Genomic DNA, 21,751 nt, shown 5'->3' with positions numbered 1-21,751 from the left:
TTTCTACCTCTCTCTCCCCTCTCCCTCTGTTTCCCTGGCCCTCTCTCTTTCTACCTCTCTCTCCCTCTGTTTCACACTCCCTCTCTCTTCCTATCTCTCTCTCCCTCTGTTTCCCTGGCCCTCTCTCTTTCTACCTCTCTCTCTCTGTTTCCCTGGCCCTCTCTCTTTCTACCTCTCTCTCTCTGTGTTTCACACTCCCTCTCTCTTCCTACCTCTCTCCCCCTCTGTTTCACACTCCCTCTCTCTTCCTACCTCTCTCTCTCTCTCTGTTTCACACTCCCTCTCTCTTTCTACCTCTCTCTCTCTCCCTCTGTTCCACACTCCCTCTCTCTTTCTACCTCTCTCTCCCTCTACTTCACACTCCCTCTCTCTTTCTACCTCTCTCTTCCTACCTCTCTCTCCCTCTGTTTCACACTCCCTCTCTCTTTCTACCTCTCTCTTCCCTCTTCTTCTGTTCCTCACTCCCTTACTCTTTCTACCTCTCTCTCCCCTCTCCCTCTGTTCCACACTCTCTCTCTCTCTCTCTCTCTCTCTCTCTCTCTCTCTCTCTCTCTCTTTCTACCTTTCTCTCACCTCTCCCTCTGTTCCACACTCTCTCTCTCTCTCTCTCTCTCTCTCTCTCTCTCTTCCTACCTCTCTCTCCCTCTGTTTCCCTGGCCCTCTCTCTTTCTACCTCTCTCTCTCTCTGTTTCACACTCCCTCTCTCTTTCTACCTCTCTCTTCCTACCTCTCTCTCCCTCTGTTTCACACGCCCTCTCTCTTTCTACCTCTCTCTCCCTCTGTTTCCCTGGCCCTCTCTCTTTCTACCTCTCTCTCCCTCTGTTTCCCTGGCCCTCTCTCTTTCTACCTCTCTCTCCCTCTGTTTCCCTGGCCCTCTCTCTTTCTACCTCTCTCTCCCTCTGTTTCCCTGGCCCTCTCTCTTCCTACCTCTCTCTCCCTCTGTTTCCCTGGCCCTCTCTCTCTCTCTCTCTCTCTCTCTCTCTCTTTCTACCTTTCTCTCCCCTCTCCCTCTGTTCCACACTCTCTCTCTCTCTCTCTTCCTACCTCTCTCTCCCTCTGTTTCCCTGGCCCTCTCTCTTTCTACCTCTCTCTCTCTGTTTCCCTGGCCCTCTCTCTTTCTACCTCTCTCTCTCTCTCTGTGTTTCACACTCCCTCTCTCTTTCTACCTCTCTCTCTGTGTTTCACACTCCCTCTCTCTTTCTACCTCTCTCTCCCTCTGTTTCCCTGGCCCTCCTGCCCTCTCTGTGTCAGGCCAGCAACGGCTCAGATTAACCACGTAATTAGCTAAAAGCCGACTCATCCCTCTTTACTCATCTTTATCCCTCTCTCTCTCTCCCTCCCCCCTCCCTCACTCTCTGTTATTCTCACTACCCTACTCTGCTGCCCTTTTCTCTCACTTGTCACCAAAAACGTCACGTTTTTTGAACTCGTATTTTATCTCGACTTTCGGGATGGGCAGAGTATCAATGGCGAGTATCAATGCACTGCAGCTGCTTCCAATGCAGTGGCTTTGTAATTCCAGGTAGCATCTCTACTCACGCTGAGCGTAAACTCCCTCTATATTACTATTGTCACTGCTCTCTTTACATTTACATGTTATCCAGAGTGACTTACAGTACGTCAATTGTCTGTCATCAGTCACGAGCAGTCGCCGCGCTAAAGAAAGGGAAGAAAACCATAGTGTATTATTACTTGACACTATAGTTTTAGTTAATACTTAACTGTATTATTGTATTATTTTACCGTCTGGCCTTCCCCTCCTTCTTTTGATGTTTCATTCCTTACTTCCTCTATCTAGTATCTCTCTCTTCTTTCGCCACCCCCATTATGTTTCCCTCCCACTCACTGTCTCTCCACCTCCCACGTTGTTCTCCTTCTCCTCCTCCTCCTGATTTCCCTCCTCTCTCTATCATAATGTCTTCAGGCTGATGTCATAAATCACTGTTTTCTTTCTTTTTATTTGACCCTGTGATGGCTCATTCCCCTGCTGTGTGAACAAATGACTGCAGCAACAAGAACTGGAGGAGGTAAAAAAAAAAAAACTAATCATCATCATCATGGCATCAGAGAGAGGAGGGGGAGGGGTGGGGGGGGGGTGGGGGGGAGATGAGCGATTAGCTGACAGGTCCTTATTCTACATTACCCTAATCTCTATTTGATCACGCACCCTCAGTGTTTCATTAGAGGTGTGTGTGTGTGTGTGTGTGTGTGTATGTGTATGTGTGTGTGTGCGCTCGTGTCTGTGCCTTCCAAATCTGTATGACCCAAGAGTATTCACCCCATTCACCCTCACCTTACAGATTTCACTTCATTAGCACTGAACTAACTCACTAGTTAACTCACTACCTCACTAGTTAACTCACTACCTCACTAGTTAACTCACTAACTCACTAGTTAACTCACTAACTCACTAGTTAACTCACTATCTCACTCGTTAACTCACTACCTCACTAGTTAACTCACTACCTCACTAGTTAACTCACTACCTCACTATTTAACTCACTAACTCACTCGTTAACTCACTACCTCACTAGTTAACTCACTAACTCACTAGTTAACTCACTAGCCCGCTGTCGAGCCAACGAGTGTCGTTTTCTAGCGTAGATTAATTAAGTCACCAAGAGCCGTCGTGAAACTGAGTAAGATGTTACTTCGAGCTAACAGGTATCATGCGTCACAAATGACAGATCAGTCCTTGTGAGCGCAGAGTCTGTCATGCTTATGAACATGTAGAAGAAAGAGTATCGCCATTACCTTAAAGGGATGGCTCACTACTGTCTCCTATGAGGACAACTCAGGGTGAGGTGATATTTCACCTGAACGTGACGGTAGGCTGAACCTTCCCTTTAAGGCGGGACTGGGTGTACTTTTCTAGGTGGGGTGAGTGGCTTTTCATCTATCCTCCACACCCGTCTCTGTCCCCCTCCCTCCCCCTCCCTCCCTCTTCTCTCCTCTATCAGTTTAGGGTAAACAAAGTGAGGGACTATGTTCCTGACTCAGACTCGGATTTCAACTCAGAGTCGGACGACGCTGAGGACCCCGATCTTATACTCAGACGGGTGAGTCGGTGTGTGTGTGTGTGTGTGTAGGTGGGTATGCATGTGTGTGTGTGCGTGTGTGTGGGGGGGTGTTTGTGTGTGTGTGTGTGTGTGTGCGCGTGTGTGTGTGGGCATGTGTGTGCATGAGTGCGTCTGTGCCAGATTTTGATGAAGTGACTGCCTCAATTTAGTCCAAAAATACAGGATGGGGGAGGAGTGTGTGTGTGTGTGTGTGTGTGTGTGTGGAGGGGGAGGAGGGGGGGGTCAGCGGGATTCTCTCTAGCCCCCTGTGTGTAGGCTGCCTGTTTGTATCCCTGTCTCTTCCCTCCTTTCCTCTCTCCGTCCATCTCATCTCTCTCCATCTCTCTCCCTTTCCCCATAATCTCCTTCCCCCCCCGTTCATCCATCTTTCTGCCATCTCCTCTCGTCCCTCTTCCTCCTCTATCTCTCCCGTCCCTCCCACATCTGTCCCCCCCCCTCTCCCTCCCTGATCCAGAGGCTGGCCGCGGCCCTGGTGTGGTTCATCCGTACCCAGCTCCAGCCGGGGGTGCTGAGGGTGTGTGTGCGCACACTGCGCATCCTCTCCCGCGACCGGCAGGCCCTGGCCCCCCTGGTGACCGACACGGCCCTCCTCACCCTCGCCCGGCTGGGCGGCATCACCTCCCTGCCCGTCCCCGAGGAGGAGGACGACGAAGACGAGGAGGACGATTACTACGCCGAGGCATACAGCCAGATCCAGCACGACGACCACTTCACCACCGCCACCGCCGGTGCTCGTAAACAGAGCGACCCGGAAGCGGACGGTAGCCAGGCCGCCGCGGATGCTAGCCCGTTAGCGGCCGCGGGGGGCAGCGACGACGACGCCGCGGCGGCAGGGGCGAGCCCGAGAGGCGAGGGGGGAACCTCGCGCGGAGTGCTAGCCCGCGGGAAAAGGGACACCAAGGAGGTGTGGGAGGAGGAGGAGGTGGAGGAGGAAGAGGAAGACAGGGACGTGTGGAGGAGGGAGGCCATGAAAGCTCTGTGTAATGTCATCTACAACAGCCAGAGGGCGCAGGAGAGGGCCAGCGCGCTAAGGTGAGAGAAGGTGAAGGTGTGGGTGGTGGTCATATAAGAGGACACACAGTGTGTGCACTGTTTGCGTTGCCCAACCAGTCTTGTGTAGCTATACCTTCCATTATTCTCACGACTTCTTCAGAGATCTGGAGAATTTCGGTTACTTGGTTGTTATGGGCTGGAGAATTTCGTTTCGGTTACTTGGTTGTTACGGGCGTTGTTATGGGCGTTGTTATGGGCGTTGTTATGGCCGTTGTTGTTTCGGAGAAGGTAGGACTATGTTGTTGAGGGTTGTTGCCGATGCTAAGAATGCAACATTGAGCAAAATGGAAGAAAACCTGAAGGAAAAACGTAATGTTTTTTGTTTTGCCAGAAGTGTTGCTCTATATAGAAAGTCTAGTCGATGAAGGCATAAGGTTGATTGGTCTTGACGTGTTGACGAGGCATCACTCATTTCACAGGTTTCCACCCTTTTTTATCTACTGCAAAGTAATTCAACCAGGTTTCCCAAACTAGGAAAGTCTGGTCTCAACAAGGTTAAGCAACGAGTAACTCCCACCGTAGAAGAGGTGGTATTTGGCTGGCTTGGCTACTGTTAGCTAAGCTGAACAAGCATTATACTACTAACACTAATATTCACACTTTGAAAAGCAAGTTGAACATATGCCGCGTTCGTAACGTAGTTCTGAGAGCGCCGGAGCGTCCACGTGACTGCCTCTTGTCCAATCAAATTACTTGGTTCCATTATGACGTCGAACCCAGTGTGCGCTCCAGCGAATTTACAGCTATAGTCTAGGTTGCTTTGTTTTTTGATTGAAAACTTTATTAGAAGATTTGCAGAAGTAGGTACATGAAAGTACATATTACATACATGGTCAACTAACAGGATAAAAACCCAAGAAAGCCACTGGCTTATTTCAATTGGGGTCCTTGATTCTCAATTCATCGTTACATGTAAGACAGACAAAACAAACTAGTACTATCTACAAGATAATACAGACAAATAACTATTACTATCTACAAGATAAAAATACATCCATCATGGGAAGAACAATACAACAAAACATCAGGTATGTACAGCGGGTAGGACAGGTGGGGACATACACCACAGGTGGGGGCGGGGGACAAAACACAAAGTATGTACAGTGGGTAGTTCGGGTCTTTTAATCTGATTTTTGATTTAGAGGGTCCAGTTACGGACTGCAGCCTCCTGTAAATGTTTTTTGAGAGTGGTTTTGAAGGTGGGCAGTGTTTTGCACTCCTTTAAGATTATAGGAAGGGCGTTCCACATTTTTACTGCATAGTTTGCAAACGAGTTTAACCCCTTGTTGCTACTGCTAACAAGCTTGTATTGTTTTATGGCGGTCAGACTCACAATAGTTGCAGGGTGGGCGAAAAGCCTTTAAGGGCAAAATAGCATGACTTTAGGGAGTGCCATATGTTTATTATTACATTGTATTACATTTTACATTGACATCATTTAGTAGATGCTTTTATTCAAAGCGACTTACAATCATTCATTAGTCATTAACTTGTATTGAATGATAAGGTATGCAGGTATACCTCAGGCATATATATATTATATATATATATATATATATATATATTTATTTATTAGGTATCCTTCTATACCACAATGCTGCGTTACGCTAACATGCTAATAGGCCGCTTGCTCTGCACCATCCTCTTTGTCCTGGAGCTCAAGATCAGTTTATATCAAATAAACATACTAATAAGCGTAGAAATACGTTTATCCTTATTATTATAGAAAGGTATGGCATCTTTTGTCATGTCTAATCCTGACCCGTGTCTTCTTTTGCACCCTATTTTCTTTCTGTCTATCCCTTTTTCTCCTCTCATCTCTTTTTATTCTATATGTATTTCTCACACACACACACACACACACACACACACACACACACACTCTCTCTCTTCATCTCTGTTCTCCTCACTAACATTGCTCCCATCTATCTATCTATATGTATCTGTTTTCATTCTTCTCTTTCCCCTCTATGACACCACCTCTCTCTCTCAGGCTGCTGCCTGGTCTATCAGAGAGGATGAAGGAAGGGATCAGTGCTGCGGAGCCGCCCAGTGGTCAGTTTTATGAACTGCGACTCCTCTTCCTACTGACAGCTCTGAGGCCTGAGCTCAGGGTGCAACTGCAGCAGGTAAATACACAAGCACAGCTGACGACGCACGGCCAGGCGTGTATCATCGCCTTTGTTTACTTAGTCCATTTTGTTCTTGTTAACTGAGAAATGTACAAGTAAGTAAGTAAGTAAGTAAGTAAGTAAGTAAAGCTTTATTTATATAGCACCTTTCATACAAGAAATGCAGCTCAAAGTGCTTTACAACAGGAATAAGAACATAAAGTGAATATAAAAACATATACAAGCAATGAACAATGAATATAAAAGTAGGGGAAAACAGTCAAAAGAAAAGGTAAAGATTTACATTTCTTACACACTATGTGATACATGTCATACATTCATACACTACTATATATTATTTTAGTCCCCTCAGTGAGTGTAGTCACGTTAGTATGGGACCTGCACCTGTGGTACACGATACCCCACCCGCAATGTACTGCCCTCTCACTTGGTTGCAGGGTATTTCAACTGGGGCCTGGTTACCCCTTAATATCCAGGACCTACTGTCCCTTCCTTAAGCCTAACTTGGATCTCGGCGGGCCTGGTTACCCCTGAAATCTAGTATCCAGGACCTACTGTCCCTTCCTTAAGCCTAACTTGGATCTCGGCGGGCCTGGTTACCCCTGAAATCTAGTATCCAGGACCTACTGTCCCTTCCTTAAGCCTAACTTGGATCTCGGCGGGCCTGGTTACCCCTGAAATCTAGTATCCAGGACCTACTGTCCCTTCCTTAAGCCTAACTTGGATCTCGGCGGGCCTGGTTACCCCTGAAATCTAGTATCCAGGACCTACTGTCCCTTCCTTAAGCCTAATCAGATCTCGGCGGGCCTGGTTACCCCTGAAATCTAATATCCAGGACCTAGTATACTGTCCCTTCCTTTAGCCTACTTAGACCTCGGCGGGTCGAGGTCCATCACTAGTACGTGAATATAAAAGCAGGGGAAAACAGTCAAAAGAAAAGGTAAAGAAAATACAATAAAATATTTTTTTAACAAATATTTAAAGTGCAATAGCTGGCAAATGAGCGGTGGGCAGGTGCAGATGAGCTAGTTGAAGGCTATATTGAAGAAGTGCGTTTTTAGCTTTCTTTTAAAAAATATTCAGTGAGCTGGCTTCCCTGATCTCTAAAGGTAATGTGTTCCAAAGCTTTGGGGCATAGTTGGCAAAGGCTGCGCTCCCGATCTTCTTCTGACTGTTGCTGGGAACCTCTAATAAACCTGCGATAGATGATCTTAGTGTTCTTGAGGGTACATAATTGGCAAGGGAATTAGCAATGTACTTTGGGCCTCGCCCATTAAGGGCTTTGTATATAAGGAGGAGGACCTTAAAATCAACCCTACATGTTACTGGCAGCCAGTGCAGAGTAGCTAGGACCGAAGTAATGTGTTCTCTCCTCTTGGTTCTAGTTAGAAGTCGAGCTGCAGAGTTTTGAATGAGCTGAAGTCTTGCAGTCGTTTTTTTTAGGAAGGCCAGTAAAAAGTGCGTTACAGTAATCGAGCCGGCTTGAGACAAAGGCATGAATCCGTTTTTCAGCATCTTTTTGGTTTATAAGTGGTCTTACTTTAGCAATGTTTCTAAGGTGAAAGAATGATGTTTTCGTCACCTTGTTAATATGGGACTTGAAGCTTAGGTCTGAGTCGAAAATAACACCTAGACTTGTAACCTCAGGTTTAATCCATGATGTCAGTTTCCCTAGATTATTAAGCAGCATATCCCTCTTTGCTTTAGGGCCGATCAGTAGGACTTCAGTTTTGTCCTCGTTTAGCTTCAAGAAGTTATTGCTCATCCATTTATTTATTGCTAGAAGACAGTTCGTAATGGAGTCTAGGCACCTGCCAGACGATAGAGGAGAGAACAGGCCGTGGCTGGGGTGGCTGAAGTCCTTGGTGATCTTCCGGGCCTTCCTCAGACACCGACTGGTGTAGAGGTCCTGTAGGGCAGGGAGCTGGGAGCCCCCAGTGATGGGTTTTGCGGTCTTCGACAACCTATGTAGAGTCACGCGGTTCGAGGGCGGTGCAGCTGCAGTGGACGTGACACAGTCAGACAGGTGTGACACAGCCAGACAGGATGTAACACAGCCAGACAGGATGTGACACAGCAGACAGGATGTAACACAGCCAGACAGGATGTGACACAGCAGACAGGATGTAACACAGCCAGACAGGATGTGACACAGCCAGACAGGATGTAACACAGCCAGACAGGATGTAACACAGCCAGACAGGATGCTCTCAATGGTGCGGCTGAATTTCTTCAGCCGCCAAAGGAAGAACAGGCACTGGCGCGCCTTCTTGATGACCATGCTGGTCTGATTGGTCCACGTTTAGTCCATGTTACCATGCCTACATAACATTCTCTCCAATAAGCATTCAAATCAAGGCCTGTTTGAAAGGGAGAACCCATCAGCCTCTCAAAGCACTGCACACTGCCTGAAGACAGATGTGAGAGCTAACTCACACCACTTGGTCTGGACAGTGATTTGTGGCACTCTAGAGTGAAGGCGAATATAATTTTTTTAAATTGAGGCTCCAAGAGTGCTCCACCAAAGAAAGGGAGAGATGAAGGAGTTGAAAACAATGTATAGTGTGATAGCCAACTTGAGTGAGGTCTCGTAAGTCTCACTAGCTTCCAGCAGTGTTGCGTGTGGATTAGTCCTCTCACGCACTCCTTCTTCTCTTCTTCTTCTCTCTTTCCTTCACTTTTTTTCTCTCCCAGGAACGAGGAGTTTCCATGCTGACCTCCGCTCTGGAGCAGTGTCTGGCAGTGCAGTGGGGGGAGGTCTACGAGGTACTGACTAACCGCAGTGCGCCCCCTCTCTCCAAGGAGGTGTCACAGCGGGCCTGCGAGATCCTCAAGACCATGTTCAACATCACATACAGCCTGCACCGGCAGGAGCCAGACGAGGTGAGACAGCAGGGGGGTGTTCCATCAATGTCGCTAAAGGAAAATCCAGGCTTAGTCTCGCGAGATTTATTGAAAAATCGGAGCTTATTTCGATAAGTCTCGCATGATTTATCCAAAAATCTGATCTTATTTGGCAAAGATTTGGCAAAGTCTTGTGCGATTTATCCAAAAATCTGAGTTTTATTTTGATATGTCTCACGAGATGTATAAAAAAATAATAAGCCTGGATTTTCCTTTAGTGACGTTGATGGAATACCCCCCAGGCCAAAATGCCACATTTCACAATGAGGTTCCTACACTGTTATTAGCATGACGTTACGAATGTTAAAAGAGCAGAAGATGTTGCAGCAGAAGACAGCTGACTTTTTGTATGGGAAATTATAACCGGCGGTCACCTAAAATGTGTAATGTTGTCTATTCAACTTAGCTGTCAGTACCTGACAGGAGTTATTATGACTGTCCATAAAGGATTTTATGGAATACATATGGGAATATGTCCTGTGAGCTTGCCAGATTTGTGATCATCGTTTTATAACGATGTGATGGGAAGACCACACAATCAATCAGGCTTCAGATGACACTCAGAGGGAGAGATGCAGGTTTCCAACAGCCTCAATATCTTACTTCATAAAGTTTGCTTCTCAATTGACCTCCTTGGTGCAAGTAAGCACGTTGGTGATGGACACAAGTCTGTCACATCCAAATCAACTGAGAGAGTGGAGGGGACTCAACCAGCAGGACCTTATTTCTGTTCCTTGCCCCCTCAGGAGAATGCTGCTCTCTATCGCCGCCTGGCTGCAGTGCTACGTCACTGCCTGCTGCAGTCCTGCGAATCAGAAGACGCCACTGACGAACTACAAGGGTAGAAACACTTGTGTTGCCCCTTTGTGGGTTTCTCTGTAATTGTCGTCTGAACTATCACTACGTTTCTTGTGTGCTTGTATGGTTCAAGGCAGGGGAGACTGGTGGAGGAGGAGGGGCTCATTGTAATGCATGGAACAGAATGAGGAATGGTATCAAATCAATGTGTTTCATATAATTCCTCATTCCATTCCATGCATTACAAGGACCTCCACCAGCCTCCCTTGGTTCAAGGCTATTTCTTGGTTCCTTGGTCCAAGGTTATAACATACATATACATATCATAAGGTTATATAAGATACATATACATATCATAAGGTGATAACATACATATACATATCATAAGGTGATAACATACATATACATATCATAAGGTTATATAAGATACATATACATATCATAAGGTGATAACATACATATACATATCATAAGGTGATAACATACATAAACATATCATAAGGTTATATAAGATACATATACATATCATAAGGTGATAACATACATATATACATATCATAAGGTGATAACATACATATACATATCATAAGGTGATAACATACATATACATATCATAAGGTGATAACATACATATACATATCATAAGGTGATAACATACATATACATATCATAAGGTGATAACATACATATACATATCATAAGGTGATAACATACATATACATATCATAAGGTGATAACATACATATACAGAGGACCCATAGGATTGTTTTATAGGAGACCCAGGAGGTTAAAACTATTAGAGATTAATGTAAAAATGTGTATATTAATATAAAACAATTCTAATAGAAATATTAGAGGGGTTAAAACTATTTCTTAACACTAGAACAGCCGTGCCTTTTTTACCTACAAAAAGAGCCGCCTCGCCTCTTTACAATGCTCAAACTGCTATTTACACACAACGACCACTAGTTGGCCGCTTGTAAATTAGCCTGCTTCCAAATACCTTTATATTAGCTTATTCTGATGTGATTTTGAAAATGTACACATTTTTTAAAACATTTTCTTTACTCACAGGCCCTTGTGAGGAAAGAGTGAGTGACCCCCTCATGGCTGTTCTAGTGTTAACAACCAGACCACTCCCTTTAATGAACATTACTTTATGTCTGTTGCTCTCGTAGTCAAGTGTGCCCTGTTTGTAAAGGACGTACACTCTCTCACAGCATAATGTACACACCTTTTCACCCAGCCCCTGAACCCTGACCTACAGTACCCTACACTGTGTACGTCAGGCCTATTCAATTAGCGGCCCGGGGGCCGCATGCGGCCCAGACGCGACCCCCGATTGGCCCAGCCATAAAAGCAGAGAAAAACGTATTTCGCGAGTGTTCAGAAATTCATGCAGAAATGTCTACAATAGTAGCCTACAGAACGTGAATATAACACTCTAAACAAACTAAGCGGGGAGCTTAAAACAACAATGGATAATGGCTACAATTAATTTTATTCGCTCCACTTCGAGCCTCTAACATCGCTTATTCCGCAAGCTGCTGTCAGAAATGTCTGCTGAGCACCACGAGCTGCTTTTGCATAACGACGTCAGGTGGCTGTCCAAAGGCAAGGCACTGGAGCGTTTCTGTGATTTCAGAGAGGAGATTACAACTTTCCTCCGCAGCAGCAAGCAAACGAAGGCAGAAACACACTTGAATCGCATACTGGACGACAACTTCATGGCTGATGTCTGCTTTCTGAGCGACATATTCATGAATGACCTAAATGTGGGGCTACAAGGCAGAGACAAAACTGTGATTGATCTTGTGGAACAGACGCGCGTGTTCCAAGTCAAACTGGACATTTTCGCGGCCGACTTCTGCACCAGCAGAATGCTGCATTTTCCGACGCTCCGCAAATGCGTCTCATCCCCGGCACAAATCACAGATGTGATGACTGTTTTCATTGCGAGGTTGAAAGAGAACTTTGCTGGTCGACTGGATGGACTTGCTCTGCCCGCAGAGGTGATGGGCTTTGCCAGAGACCCGTTCACTGCTGCAATAGAAGGGGACTTATCCACCAGAGGAAAGGGAGTGGTGTCTTCCATACTCAAACTTGTTGACATGCAGTCATCCGTAACCATGGCACAGGAGCTTCGCACTAATGGACCTGCGAAGTTTTGTAGTGCACCAGTTCCCTAACGTTAAGAAAGTAGCAATCCATGTGCTCAGTATGTTTGGATCAACATACACCTGTGAATCAAGCTTTTCACACATGAACACAATAAAAAGCAGCGCTCGTTGTTCCCTGACTAACAGTACTCTTCACCAATGACTTCGGATTGCATTGACATCTTATGAGCCATTTTAATTAATTTTAATTTAGCCATTTAGCAGACGCTTTTAATCCAAAGCGATTTACAATTACGAATTACAGGGACATTCCCCCTGGAGTAACTGAGGGCTAAGTGCCTTACTCAAGGGCACACTAGTAGTGGTGTGGTTTCAGGCGGGATTTGAACTCACAACCTTCCGATCACAAGTCCAACCTTCCGATCACAAGTCCAACTCACTATCCACTAGACCACCACTACCCCACATGTCACTTCTCACACTAAGAAAGTCAGCAGGGTAAGATTAGATTAGATTAGATTCAATTGTATTGTTTAACTGTAACTGTAACTTGTTTAATTGTGCACTCAAGGTGTATTTTCATTCAGTTAAAAGCACTTTGTGCCTGGGTCAGCTATGACCAACATTTTTATTTTACAAAAGGACATTTTTTTTATTGGTATACTACTGTACACTTTGTTATGCACTTTGAGATGTGCACGGGTCAGTTGAGACCAACATTTTGTTGTTTTACCTAAAAAGTGAAAAAAGTATTGCTATTAGGTTCTGTTCAATTACAGCTCTTTTATTGTGTTCAGTCAAGTCTTTTTGACGTGCCTGTGTCAGATGTTACCTAATTTAAAAGGAAAACTATAAATAAACAGCTTGTATTTCATTAGGCCTACATTCATTTGTGTTGGTTTGAAATGTGTCATTACCTGGTGCTTAGGCTACTGGCCGCTGAGAATGTCTGGCCCAGCAACATTTATTGGTTTTCAAATCTGGCCCAACCGAATTTGTAATTGAATACCCCTGGTGTACGTAATGGAGCAGTGAACAGTTTTTTCCCTCTTTTTTCGCTCTACACTCACAAAAGTTTGGATTTGAAATCAAGTGAGCGAATTGTAGCTTATTTGGCATTCATAATGCCAACCTCTGCTGCACCCGTATCCTCCAAGTCATTTTTAGTCGCCTACTGTCTGTGTTTGACTGTTATTTTTTTGAAGACGGCTGCAGTACAGGTCTGGCAGAACATCGCCAGAGAATATACCTGCCGTCTGGTGTGGTCAGTTTGTCAAATAGTAAACATGAGTTCTTCATTTGACATTTGATACATCAGAATCTGTCCTATTACGTTTGGGTACCCTGAAATAAGGGTGATTTCTGAATGGTGAGACAAATACCATCAATATGAATGTAGTTTGATTTGTAATCCAAACGCTTGGAGTGTAGAGGCGAGAGAAGAAAAAAAACGCTTCACTTTCCTGTTGCTCACGCAGGGCGCTTCACTCTACCTCACACTGTACCTCACACTCTACCTTACACTCTACCTCACACTGTACCTCACACTCTACCTCACACTCTACCTTACACTCTACCTCACACTCTACCTCACACTCTACCTCACACTCTACCTCACACTCTACCTCACACTTTACCTCACACGGTACCTCACACTCTACCTCACACTCTACCTCACACTCTACCTCACACTCTACCTCACACTCTACCTCACACTCTACCTCACACTCTACCTTACACTCTACCTCACACTCTACCTCACACTCTACCTCACACTCTACCTCACACTCTACCTCACACTCTACCTCACACTCTACCTCACACTCTACCTCACACTCTACCTCACACTCTACCTCACACTCTACCTCACACGGTACCTCACACTGTACCTCACACTGTACCTCACACTCTACCTCACACTCTACCTCACACTCTACCTCACACTCTACCTCACACTCTACCTCACACGGTACCTCACACTGTACCTCACACTCTACCTCACACTCTACCTCACACTCTACCTCACACTCTACCTCACACTCTACCTCACACTCTACCTCACACTCTACCTCACACTCTACCTCACACTCTACCTCACACTCTACCTCACACTGTACCTCACACGGTACCTCACACTGTACCTCACACTCTACCTCACACTCTACCTCACACTCTACCTCACACTCTACCTCACACTGTACCTCACACTGTACCTCACACTCTACCCCACACTGTACCTCACACTCTACCTCACACTCTACCTCACACTCTACCTCACACTGTACCTCACACTGTACCTCACACTCTACCTCACACTCTACCTCACACTCTACCTCACACTCTACCTCACACTCTACCTCACACTCTACCTCACACGGTACCTCACACTGTACCTCACACTCTACCTCACACTCTACCTCACACTCTACCTCACACTCTACCTCACACTCTACCTCACACTCTACCTCACACGGTACCTCACACTGTACCTCACACTGTACCTCACACTCTACCTCACACTCTACCTCACACTCTACCTCACACTCTACCTCACACTCTACCTCACACTCTACCTCACACGGTACCTCACACTCTACCTCACACTCTACCTCACACTCTACCTCACACTCTACCTCACACTCTACCTTACACTCTACATTTTTAGTCGCCTACTGTCTGTGTTTGACTGTTATTTTTTTGAAGACGGCTGCAGTACAGGTCTGGCAGAACATCGCCAGAGAATATACCTGCCGTCTGGTGTGGTCAGTTTGTCAAATAGTAAACATGAGTTCTTCATTTGACATTTGATACATCAAAATCTGTCCTATTACGTTTGGGTACCCTGAAATAAGGGTGATTTCTGAATGGTGAGACAAATACCATCAATATGAATGTAGTTTGATTTGTAATCCAAACGCTTGGAGTGTAGAGGCGAGAGAAGAAAAAAAAACACTCTACCTCACACTCTACCTCACACTCTACCTCACACGGTACCTCACACTCTACCTCACACTCTACCTCACACTCTACCTCACACTCTACCTCACACTCTACCTCACACTCTACCTCACACTCTACCTCACACAGTACCTCACACTCTACCTCACACTCTACCTCACACTCTACCTCACACTCTACCTCACACGGTACCTCACACTCTACCTCACACTCTACCTCACACTCTACCTCACACTCTACCTCACACTCTACCTCACACTCTACCTCACACTCTACCTCACACTCTACCTCACACTCTACCTCACACTCTACCTTACACTCTACCTCACACGGTACCTCACACTCTACCTCACACTTTACCTCACACGGTACCTCACACTCTACCTTACACTCTACCTCACACGGTACCTCACACTCTACCTCACACTCTACCTCACACTCTACCTCACACTCTACCTCACACGGTACCTCACACTCTACCTCACACTCTACCTCACACTCTACCTTACACTCTACCTCACACGGTACCTCACACTCTACCTCACACTCTACCTCACACTCTACCTCACACGGTACCTCACACTCTACCTCACACTCTACCTCACACGGTACCTCACACTGTACCTCACACTCTACCTCACACTCTACCTCACACTCTACCTCACACTCTACCTTACAGGCACACGGTGAACGTGCTCTCCGCCCTGCCCCTGAAATGTCTGGACGTCCTGCTGTCGGCGCGCTTGGTGGAGGGCTCCATGGAGTGGGAGGGAGTCAACATGGACTGCGTCCACACTCTCCTGCTCTTTCTGATGAGAAGGCTGGACTTGGTGGGTCAGGGTGTGGGGGGGAGAGGGGTGGACTTGGTGGGTCAGGGGGGGGAGGAGAGGGGTGGACTTGGTGGGTCAGGGTGTGGGGGGGAGAGGGGTGGACTTGGTGGGTCAGGGGGGGGAGGAGAGGGGTGGACTTGGTGGGTCGGGGGGGGGGAGGAGAGGGGTGGACTTGGTGGGTCGGGGGGGGGGAGGAGAGGGGTGGACTTGGTGGGTCAGGGGGGGGAGGAGAGGGGTGGACTTGGTGGGTCGGGGGGGGGGAGGAGAGGGGTGGACTTGGTGGGTCAGGGGGGGAGGAGAGGGGTGGACTTGGTGGGTCGGGGGGGGAGGAGAGGGGTGGACTTGGTGGGTCAGGGGGGGAGGAGAGGGGTGGACTTGGTGGGTCGGGGGGGAGGAGAGGGGTGGACTTGGTGGGTCGGGGGGGGAGGAGAGGGGTGGACTTGGTGGGTCAGGGGGGGGAGGAGAGGGGTGGACTTGGTGGGTCGGGGGGGGGAGGAGAGGGGTGGACTTGGTGGGTCGGGGGGGGAGGAGAGGGGTGGACTTGGTGGGTCGGGGGGGAGGAGAGGGGTGGACTTGGTGGGTCGGGGGGGAGGAGAGGGGTGGACTTGGTGGGTCGGGGGGGGGTGGATTTGGTGGGTCGGGGGGGGGGTGGATTTGGTGGGTCGGGTGGACTTGGTGGGTCGGGGGGGGGGGGTGGACTTGGTGGGTCGGGGGGGGGCTGGACTTGTGTGAATAACGACAGCACAAGTATTTGCCTTCAGGTTGACTTCATATCAGAGTGAATGGAGGTAAGGAAGCATAGAGGAAGACACTTCAGACTAACATACTGCTTTTAGGGGGTTGGATGAGAGAGATGTTTGCAGATATTCATGGTTAAGTTACATATGTTAGAATGAATAAGAACTGCCATAAAAATATTGTTTATATTATGTGTAATAAGCATCTTCTAATAGTTATCATAACCAAACATTGATTTGTTCTATTTGTTTGTCCGTAGGGTTAGGGATAATACGTTGAAGAACACAGATTTGCACTCACATGTGCTCTTATGAACTGTAATCGTAACACTTTATTTGAACTTTATGTCATAACAAAATCCTAATATTGTGAAGCATCCATCATACAGTGACATGTTGACGTGTTGTTATGAAGGGTCTCAACCTGAAGGGCAAACTGACCCCTGTGCTGAACCTGCTGATTGAGAGCTGCCAAGTACATCGGGAGACCCGCCACTACCTGAAACAACAGGTACATTTACATTTTTGGCATTTAGCAGACGCCTTATTCCAGAGCGACTTACAATCAATACATTTGACCTGCTGCGGATCCTACGCAATAGGCAGGGGATAATTGGATGCTAGGTTGGGTTCAATTGGATACCAAATTGGGTGAAAAAGGGATAAAATCTGGAGAAAAAAAATAAAAAATAAAAAAAAAGAAGTAGCAGCCAGTTGCAACAAAATGTGGTTTAATAGGACAACGTTTTTTTAAACCACATTTTGTTACATCTGGAACTTGAGTGTGCGGCTTCTACTTCATATAATTGGATTTTGTTTCCGATGCCAGCACCTCGCTTACATTTTCTGCGGTGTGCGCTCTCTTCTTTTCTATCACTTCTTCTCTCTTTCAACATCTTCACTCTTTTTCTACCTACACGATTCGCATTATTTTCTTTCAAAGCTAGATTATGAAATCATTTTACCTGAAATAAACCTGAGATAAAGTCAAGATCCCCATCTCACCGTGGATGTAGTTTATATAATATTATGTCGTTTATATACTGTATGTTAACATCAAATCTTACTTTAGGGTAACAAGTATGTGTAACTGAGATGGTTTAGAAGAGGACTTGCATCAGGTTGGATTGCTGTATTGGTTTAAATTGATATTATTGTGAATGTATGATGTTTTTGTTATGTACTTTACTGTACTAGTCTGTGTTGGATCCTTTGACTCGATGGTGCCTGGAGTGTATATTTCTCACCAGATGCTTTATGAATGATCTATTCATACAGGCATTCGATTCTTAACAGTGACTGCAGATGCAACCTTATATTCAGTTTATAGTCCAAATACACTGCCCTGTGTAAGCAATGGGACAGTGAAGCATTTTTTCCTCTTTTGGCTCTATACTCCAAAGGTTTGGATTTGAAATCAAACAACTGACACTGTAAATGAATGAACTGATTAACACACCCTCATGTAAAGGCTTCAATCAGAATAGAGTGCCCATTCGAATGAAATGTATTTCCGAATGGAAGGGCCCACTGCGCCAGTCAGAAATGGATTTATTCCGTTTATCTGTTAGGACATGTAAACAGCTCCCACCGAAAGGCCACTTTAATATTGTGCACGGAAACCTAGTCAGTTATTGTTTAGCCTCTTGGCTGTGAGTGACTCTGTGGTTCAAATATGTCCGTCCGTCCCGTCCCCCCCACCAGATCCTGCCCCCCCTGAGGGACGTGGCCCTCCGACCGGAGCAGGTGGCGACAGTGAGGGGCCGTCTGGTCAGACTCATGACCCACGTGGACACGGACATCAAACACTGCGCTGCAGAGCTGCTCTTCGTGCTCTGCAAAGAGAACGGTACTTACTAAAACTCCTGTCACAAAGACAACAGTACTCACTCACACTCCTGTCACAAAGACAACGGTACTCACTCACACTCCTGTCACAAAGACAACAGTACTCACTCACACTCCTGTCACAAAGACAACGGTACTCACTCACACTCCTGTCACAAAGACAGCGGTACTCACTCACACTCCTGTCACAAAGACAACAGTACTCACTCACACTCCTGTCACAAAGACAACGGTACTCACTCACACTCCTGTCACAAAGACAACAGTACTCACTCACACTCCTGTCACAAAGACAACAGTACTCACTCACACTCCTGTCACAAAGACAACGGTACTCACTCACAATCCTGTCACAAAGACAACGTTACTCACTCACACTCCTGTCACAAAGACAACTGTACTCACTCACACTCCTGTCACAAAGACAACAGTACTCACTCACACTCCTGTCACAAAGACAGCGGTACTCACTCACACTGCTGTCACAAAGACAACTGTACTCACTCACACTCCTGTCACAAAGACAACGGTACTCACTCACACTCCTGTCACAAAGACAACAGTACTCACTCACACTCCTGTCACAAAGACAACTGTACTCACTCACACTCCTGTCACAAAGACAGCGGTACTCACTCACACTCCTGTCACAAAGACAACAGTACTCACTCACACTGCTGTCACAAAGACAACAGTACTCACTCACACTCCTGTCACAAAGACAACGGTACTCACTCACACTCCTGTCACAAAGACAACAGTACTCACTCACACTCCTGTCACAAAGACAACTGTACTCACTCACACTCCTGTCACAAAGACAACGGTACTCACTCACACTCCTGTCACAAAGACAACGGTACTCACTCACACTCCTGTCACAAAGACAGCGGTACTCACTCACACTCCTGTCACAAAGACAACAGTACTCACTCACACTCCTGTCACAAAGACAGCGGTACTCACTCACACTCCTGTCACAAAGACAACAGTACTCACTCACACTCCTGTCACACTCATCTGCTCCTCACGTCCAACCTGGGACCACATTCACCAGGACTCACACTACTCGCTACTGAAACTACTACTTTTAAATATGACATTTACTGTAAGAGATCATTCGCGTTGAGCAATGAATAGTTGTATTGTATTGTTAAGTAGGTCGTATGACAGAGAGTTCAAGTATGTTATCTAGGCCTTTTGACAAGCTTGTGGGCTAGCAGTTATTAGACATAACAACAGTGTTGTCAGTTATCATAAGCTAACACAAGCCATGACTATAATATCTATAATGTATTCTTATTTTTTTACATTATTCATGTAAAACTCACAACAAAGGGCCTGACTTCTATGTTACCGAATGTTGTATCATGGTGTTGAGGATTTGTGCTCTGTGATTGGAGCATGGTTTGAGTTCACGATGAGAAATGAATGTAATGTGAGTCATCTGTGGCTGTGTCCTTATTGTGTCACTGCATGGGACTGTTCAAGTGTTCAAACACAATGTTACCCTTGTATGATTCTCTCCTCTTTCTGGTAGAATTACTTGTATTGATAAATATAATTTGACATGATCTACATTCAACATATCACATACAGTACCTCACTGAGGTTCCTATGCAGTCCTGAGGTAACTATAGTTGGTTCTTATGCAGTCCTGAGGTAACTATAGTTGGTTCTTATGCAGTCCTGAGGTAACTATAGTTGGTTCTTATGCAGTCCTGAGGTAACTATAGTTGGTTCTTATGTAGTCCTGAGGTAACTATAGTTGGTTCTTATACAGTCCTGAGGTAACTATAGTTGGTTCTTATGCAGTCCTGAGGTAACTATAGTTGGTTCCTATGTATTCCTGAGGTAACTATAGTTGATTCCTATGTAGTCCTGAGGTAACTATAGTTGGTTGTTATGCAGTCCTGAGGTAACTATAGTTGATTCCTATGTAGTCCTGAGGTAACTATAGTTGGTTCCTATACAGTCCTGAGGTAACTATAGTTGGTTCCTATACAGTCCTGAGGTAACTATAGTTGGTTGTTATGCAGTCCTGAGGTAACTATAGTTGGTTCCTATACAGTCCTGAGGTAACTATAGTTGGTTGTTATGCAGTCCTGAGATAACTATAGTTGGTTCCTATGCAGTCCTGAGGTAACTATTGCTTGCTTCTCCTCGTAGTGAGTCGCTTCGTGAAGTACACGGGTTACGGGAACGCAGCAGGTTTGCTGGCTGCTCGCGGCCTGCTGGGTGGCGGTCGGGCGGCAGCACAAGCACACGCCCAGTACTCCAGCGACTCGGACTCGGACACGGAGGAGTACAGAGAGGCCAAGGCACGGATTAACCTGGTGACGGGACGAGTGGAGGAGGAGCAGCCAGACCCTATGGAGGGCATGACAGAGGCGGAGAAGGAGGTGGAGGCACGGCGGCTCATAGCCATGCTTAACAGGCTCTCACGGTGTGTGTGTGTGTGTGGGGGGGGGGGGGGGAAGGGGGGGGGGGCTTGCCATCACACATATGTGAAATGCTTGGTGAAGACAGGTTGAGTATGTGGGTTTAAAGCCAACCTGCCCGTTTGTCTTTATCTCAGGTCGAAGGTCATCCAGCCCATGGGAGTGACCGCAGATGGGAAACTGATCCCCCTGTGTGGTCAGATGAGGGGGTGCACTCTGGAAGAGCAGGTGGAGGAGGACGAGTCAGAGGAAGAGAGCGATGAAGAGATGGATCAGGTGGACCAGTAGGCAGAAGGAGGTAGAGGAATGGAGGGATGAGGACGACAGAGGACGGAGATGAGCGGGGTGGGTGAAAGAAGACGTAGAGACAGAGGGGATAGAAGGACGAGAAAGGGAACATGAGCAGAGACAAAGGGAGAGAGAGATAGAAATAATAATAATAATAATAATAATAATAATAATAATATCTTGGTTTTATATAGCGCCTTTCAAGGAACCCATGGACGCTTTACAAATATTACAGAAAGTGTAGAGGAGGTGTAACAGCATAGAAAGGGGAACAGGGTGCTGTCCATTCCATTTAAATTAAGTAAATTGAAATGACTGTTAAATACATTTTTAATTAAAAAGCCTTGTTGAAAATGCATGAATAAATAAATAGTATAAATAAGAATAAATGGCACTTCTTAAACGCTTGGAATTGGAATTTCAATCAAATTCATGGATTGATGAAGTTGAATTGAGTAATATGCAATTGTTCGAGAAAAAAAAGTCATGGGGCAGTGAAGCATTTCCTTCTTTTGGCTCTACACTCCAAATGTCTGAAATTAATTACAATTAATTACAATTA

At 46.1% G+C, this 21,751-nt stretch overlaps 1 protein-coding gene across 1 annotated transcript in view; it reads left to right on the top strand.

The window, feature by feature from the left end:
- Positions 1-21,189, top strand: part of LOC308150179 (chaperone Ric-8A) — a gene marked incomplete at its 3' end in the record, with an annotated part of 27,534 nt that extends 6,345 nt beyond the window's left edge. The window contains exons 4-14 of the mRNA XM_080523038.1: positions 2,010-2,027; positions 2,961-3,059; positions 3,535-4,112; positions 6,127-6,262; positions 8,960-9,148; positions 9,916-10,010; positions 15,725-15,875; positions 17,028-17,123; positions 18,317-18,461; positions 20,630-20,906; positions 21,039-21,189. Of these exons, the coding sequence (XP_080379164.1) occupies positions 2,010-2,027; positions 2,961-3,059; positions 3,535-4,112; positions 6,127-6,262; positions 8,960-9,148; positions 9,916-10,010; positions 15,725-15,875; positions 17,028-17,123; positions 18,317-18,461; positions 20,630-20,906; positions 21,039-21,189 (1,935 nt within the window). The remainder of the gene's footprint in view (positions 1-2,009; positions 2,028-2,960; positions 3,060-3,534; positions 4,113-6,126; positions 6,263-8,959; positions 9,149-9,915; positions 10,011-15,724; positions 15,876-17,027; positions 17,124-18,316; positions 18,462-20,629; positions 20,907-21,038) is intronic.
- Between the last annotated feature and the right edge of the window lie 562 nt (positions 21,190-21,751).

Source organism: Nansenia antarctica (genome assembly GCF_963989245.1).
Source record: "Nansenia antarctica genome assembly, chromosome: 2".
Classification (NCBI taxonomy): domain Eukaryota; kingdom Metazoa; phylum Chordata; class Actinopteri; order Argentiniformes; family Microstomatidae; genus Nansenia; species Nansenia antarctica.
This window is presented reverse-complemented; position numbering and strand designations above follow the sequence as displayed.